This window comes from Centropristis striata, chromosome 17 (genome assembly GCF_030273125.1).
Source record: "Centropristis striata isolate RG_2023a ecotype Rhode Island chromosome 17, C.striata_1.0, whole genome shotgun sequence".
Lineage (NCBI taxonomy): Eukaryota > Metazoa > Chordata > Actinopteri > Perciformes > Serranidae > Centropristis > Centropristis striata.
Window position 1 is genome coordinate 5,967,665 of NC_081533.1, and position 6,000 is coordinate 5,973,664.

At 37.1% G+C, this 6,000-nt stretch overlaps 1 protein-coding gene across 1 annotated transcript in view; it reads left to right on the forward strand.

Moving 5' to 3' along the window:
* The first annotated feature begins 4,197 nt into the window (after positions 1-4,197).
* Positions 4,198-6,000, forward strand: part of msmp1 (microseminoprotein, prostate associated 1) — a 2,365-nt gene continuing 562 nt past the window's right edge. The window contains exons 1-2 of the mRNA XM_059355459.1: positions 4,198-4,337; positions 5,471-5,579. Coding sequence (XP_059211442.1) covers positions 4,229-4,337; positions 5,471-5,579 — 218 coding nt within the window. The 5' untranslated portion in view covers positions 4,198-4,228. The remainder of the gene's footprint in view (positions 4,338-5,470; positions 5,580-6,000) is intronic.

The following is a 6,000-nucleotide window of genomic DNA, read 5'->3' on the forward strand; positions in this document are numbered from 1 at the left end:
ACGATGTGGCAGGGTGGATAAACCCGAGGAGGCGATCGTTGTGTCGGGGGTTGATTGGTCGCGTCTGATTGGACCAAAGAGGAAGTAGAAAAGGGGCGGGGTTAACGGCATCCTTATTAAAGGGACAGTGCACCCAAGAGTGTAACGGTAATTCAATTATCACAATTAATTATTGTTTTATTTCTGTAGATTTTAAATAATTTATTTATTATGATTTATTAACTAATTTAATAATTTTGTATAACTATAAAGGTTTTTGAAAATATATTATAATATTAAAATACATTTGAAACACATTTCTCTTTTTTTTTTCTTCATTTAATTTAGGGAGCTACTTTAAGTGTCAAATAACACAAAAAATGTTTTAACCTGGTTAATGTTAGTAATTATTTTCAAAATCAACTATTTTAATATTTAACTATTATAATATTTTTATAATTATTGTATGGTAATTTTTTTCTTAATTTATTTAATTATTTCTATTATTATTGATTATATATATATATATATGTATATGTATATATATATATATATATATTTATATATATATATAAAGCAAGTTTTACTTTAAAATACAAACATAAAATGTGTGATTTTTCTCCACTAAAACAAGGTAAAAAAAAATAGAGTAAAGATAGCTTTACTAAAACTATTTTGGAAATGTCCTGATATAGAGATGAAATACATTTTTCTCCACTAAAATTAAAGAAATATAGACAAATTAGATAATGGGAAGCTATAAATAAGGAATACTCTTTAAGTTGCATTGTACTGTGGACATTAATGTTTGCTGAAATTATCATACAGGTATAAAAACATATGTAGATTAATGAATTCAAAGAAATAGAAGAAAGAACATCTTCAAAGCAGGAGTTTATTCACCTCTTAGGGCGCAGTTTGTCTATATGGAAAATATTTATTGACTATAAATACCGATGACAGCCTCGTGAACTTTCAAACAGAAAGTTCTCCACAATTAAAACACACTCGTCCCCAGTTAAGTGCACGTCCGTGAAGGGCAGCAGGCGTGAGACAGGAAAATCCTCATCTTCTGTTGTGATGAGCTCCTCCCTTTTCATCAACGCTGACGACAACCTGTTGTCAACTCTGGCTGTGAACTCATCGTTTAGAGTATCTACGGGACCTCTGAGGAGGTCACCACCGCCCGGGAGAACTGATGGAAGAACATCTGCCTTTAAACCATCCAAATAAAAATACATGAAATAAAATAGAGACATACAAGGAAGAAGGGAGGGAGGCAGCTTTCCTTTTTTTTTTTTAAACCTTGATTGCAACAGACTCATCTAAAGATTACTCAAATGCATGTTCACCATTCTAATCTTTATTACATATTTATTTACATATTTATCCTATTTTTCCCCATCAGTACTTCATATACAACTTTATTATTCTTACATTGATAGTTATTACAATAATAGTTTTATCATTATTATTAATACTATGATAATAAAAAAAAATTGTATCACTAACTCTATGGAATCTTGGGCTATTTTGTCCATTTTTGAATCCAAAATGTCTTTTTTGTGTCTTTTTTTTGTGTCCTTTTTTTGTCATTTTGTGTCGTCTGTGTTTTATTTTGGTCATTCTGTCTTCTCATTTTGTTTCTTTTTTAGTCATTTTGTGTCTTTTTTTAGGTATTTTTGTGTCTTTTTTTAGTCCTTTAGTCCAACATAAAATGTCATTTTGAATCTTATTTTTACTTTCAAAACACTATCTTGCTCAATAAAGAATTTTAAATGTTGCAAATGTGAACAAAGGTGTCAAATCTAACATATAAGAGGGTTCCATCCAGTTCTATCATTTTATACTAAATATATTTGAGCTTGTCTCCAGTTTTACTTGGTATATCATCATCAGACTGAAACTGGCCTCATGGAGTTTACAGCCAGAACTTTAGAGGTAAATGTACAGTAGGGCTCCACGCTGCTTTGTTTTCTAGTCTGGATGTCACGGGGGGTGAGGGTTAAATATATGGGAATTTATCTTGTTTAAGAAATCTTGTTGAGTGAAATTATCTGTCCATGCAGCAAGATCATTTCCCTCAGATTTAGTGTTTTATCTTGTTTTTAGACACACCTTTTCTGCAGTGTAGGCAAGAACATTTTCCAGGTGATGCTAATAGTATTGTTGTTGTTGTAATTATTATCATTGTTTATTTAACAATTGATTATAATTATTGTTTTCCTTTATGTATATTTTTATGTATTTTTTATTTCTTATTATATATATATATATATATATATATTTATACATATACATATATATATATATATATATATATATATATATATATATATATATATATATATATATATATTATTTGTTTGTTTTATTTATCTTGAAAGACTGCCCATGTCTTTTAAATTGTGTCTGTTAATGCAAAAAGGATGTTAATAGTATTATTGTTGGTATTATTGTGTTTATTTAAAAAAAATATATTATTATTTTCCTTTATTTATTTACAAATGTATTTTTATTTTGTAATTAAATATATATATATATATATATATATATATATATATAGAGAGAGAGAGAGAGAGAGAGAGAGAGATTTATAAAAATTACATTTTATTATATAATGATAAAATGTGTATTTTTTTTATTTACTTAATTTATATTTGTTCTTCCTATGTCTTTTTGAAATTGTGTCTATTTATATGGCAAAGAAGCGTGATAATTTCCCTCAGATTTTGTGTTTTTATCTTGTTAGACACCTCTTTTTTACAGTGTGCACAGCTGGAGAGAGGCAACTGTGAGTCAGAGTGGAGAAGAAGCTCCTGTGACTGATGGAGGCCCTTCAACATGCTCAGACTACTGTGGAGGTAGAAGAGACGGGGCCGTGGAGCAGCTGGTTACGGGGCCCCGGGGCCCCCTATGAGAGGGTTTTTCCTATGATCTCGCACCAAACAACTGGGAGAAGATGAGCTAATGGTTTGTTGGCCCAGGCAGAGATACTGTCAGGTCCCATCACATGTTATCATTTTTAAGACTTACAGGAAATGCTCTCACTTATACAACATACAGTAAAATAAAGCACAATGGGCTTGTATTTTTGAAAATGTAACTTAATTTTAAAATCTTCTTTTTTAACTTCCTTTATTACACTGTAAAAAATGTCTGTAGATTTTACGGTGAAAAACTGCTAAACCACGACAGTAAAAGACCGTAAAATGATAAATGGGTTAATTCAGTTTCAGTAACATTGAAACACCGTGAATGTAAATATCAGCCAAAACAGTGTTTTTTAAAAAGTTTTTTAATTAAAAAAAAACAAAAAACATTACTCCACTGTAAAATACACTGGCACTGTGTTTGTAGTAGCAAAAATATACTGTAATATATATACAAGCATCACTGTAATTTTTGTAACTTCTCTCCCTCTCCCCCTCTCTCTCTAACCCTAACCCTCTCTCTCTCCCCCTCTCTTTCCCTCCCCCCCCTCTCTCTCCCTCTCTTGCCCCCCCTCTAACCCTAACCCCCCCCCTCTCTCTCTCTGTCTCTCTAACCCTCTCTCTCTCTCCCCCTCTCTTCCCCCCCCTCTCTCTCTCTGTCTCTCTAACCCTAACCCTCTCTCTCTCTCTCCCCCTCTCTTCCCCCCCCCTCTCTCTCTCTCTGTCTCTCTAACCCTAACCCTCTCTCTCTCTCCCCCTCTCTTCCCCCCCCCTCTCTCTCTCTCTGTCTCTCTAACCCTAACCCTCTCTCTCCCCCCCTCTCTCCCCCCCTCTCTCTCTCTCTGTCTCTCGAACCCCAACCCTCTCTCTCTCTCCCTCTCTCTCTCCCCCCCTCTTTCCACCCCTCTCTCTCCCTCTCTTGCCCCCCCCTCTAACCCTAACCCTCTCTCTCTCTCTCTCTCTCTGTCTCTCTAACCCTAACCCTCCCCCCCCCCACCCCTCTCTGCCCTCCACCTCACCTCTCTCTCTCTTAGTCACCACATGGACGATGTGTCATGGTTTCTATCTCTTTAGAGGTTCATGCCTGCTGAAGCGCAGCGAGGTGATCTCCAGAGTGCCAAACCAGCGCCAAGATCCTAACCCCCCCCCCCCCCCCCCCCCCCCCCCCCTCCACCCGCCCCCCAGTGGATGGCACCACTGACACCTTCCTCCGCCAGGCTTGAGCGTTGACCACTCCTCCACGCCGCTCCTAAAGCACCAGGATGTATAAATAAGGGGGCAGAGGGAGACCAGGAACCAGAAGCCGACCAGACCAGATGAAGATGGAGCTCTCCGGGGTGAACTGGGTGATTGCAGCTGCGGGGTTTCTCCTGTGGAGCAGCGGAGGCTCGGCTGCACCCATGGAGTGCCACTTCAACTCCAGAGGTGAGATCTCAGGCTCTCAACTCTCCTCTAGAGCAGCTATTCTCAACCTTGGGGTCCCGACCCCAATTGGGGTCGCGATATGATTTCTGGGGGTCGCCAAATCATTTTGGAAGTCAGCTCTGTCTCCACTGTGTTCATGTGTAAATGTGTTTTATTTCTTTGGTCATTTTGTGTGTTTTTTTGGTAATTTCGTGTCTTTTTTTGGTAATTTCGTGTCTTTTAAAAAAAATCATTTTGTGGTCAATTTGTGTCTTTTTGGGTCATTTTGTTTCCTTTTTTTGGTAATTTTGTGTCTTTCTTTCGGTCATTTTATATCTCTTTTTTTGTTAATTTTGTGTCTTTTTTGGTCATTTTGTTTCCTTTTTTGTTAATTTTGTGTCTTTTTTTGTAAATTTTGTGCCTTTTTTTGGTAATTTTGTGTCTTTTTGGGTAATTTTGTGTCTGTTTTTGTAAATTTTGTGTCTTTTTTGGTCATTTTGTGTTTTTTTTGTCATTTTGTTTCCTTTTTGTTAATTTTGTGTCTTTTTTTGTAAATTTTGTGCCTTTTTTTGGTAATTTTGTGTCTTTTTGGGTAATTTTGTGTCTGTTTTTGGAAATTGTGTGTCTTTTTTGGTCATTTTGTGTCTGTTTTGGTCATTTAATGTCTTCTTTTGGTCATTTTGTGTCTTTTTTGGTCATTTTGTGTCTTTTTGGTCATTTAGTGTCTTTTCTGGTCATTTTGTGTCTTTTTTTGATCATTTTGTGGTCAATTTGTGTCTTTTTTGGTCATTTTGTTTCCTTTTTTGGGTCATTTTGTGCTTCATTATTTTTCCAAAATGTGTTGTATCAACTGAGAACTACTGCTCTAGACTGACACATCTCAGGGTTCGTACATTTTTTCAGTTGTCAGATAGGCTATAGGCTATTCACTTTATATATTTTTTTCCATTGAAAATGTGGTTATCTAAAGTCAGATTGCAAGAGAAATACAGTAAGAATTTCAAGCATTTACAAGCACTTAATCCAATATCCAAGCACTTTTCAAACCTTGAAATTGAACATTAAAATTCAAGCATTTTAAAGGATTTCAAGCCCCTGTAGGAACCCTGACACATCTGTCTGAGTTCAGGTCTGACTGCCGTGTGTTCTTTCAGCTCTGTGTGAGTTCGAGGGGAGGCATTTCTCTCTGGGGGAGTCCTGGATGGACAACGCCTGCATGCAGTGCACCTGTCTGCACCCGGTGGGCGTCGGCTGCTGCGAGACGTGAGTGTACACACACACACACACACACACACACACACAGCCGAGAGGTGTTTGCCGAGTCCAGATGAGAGGTGTTCACAGAGTCCAGATGAGAGGTGTTCACAGTGTCCAGATGAGAGGTGTTCACAGTGTCCACATGAGAGGTGTTCACAGAGTCCAGATGAGTCCAGATGAGAGGTGTTCACAGAGTCCAGATGAGTCCAGATGAGAGGTGTTCACAGAGTCCAGATGAGTCCAGATGAGAGGTGTTCACAGTGTCCACATGAGAGGTGTTCACAGAGTCCAGATGAGAGGTGTTCACAGAGTCCAGATGAGTCCAGATGAGAGGTGTTCACAGAGTCCAGATGAGAGGTGATCACAGAGTCCAGATGAGAGGTGTTCACAGAGTCCAGATGAGTCCAGATGAGAGGTGTTCACAGAG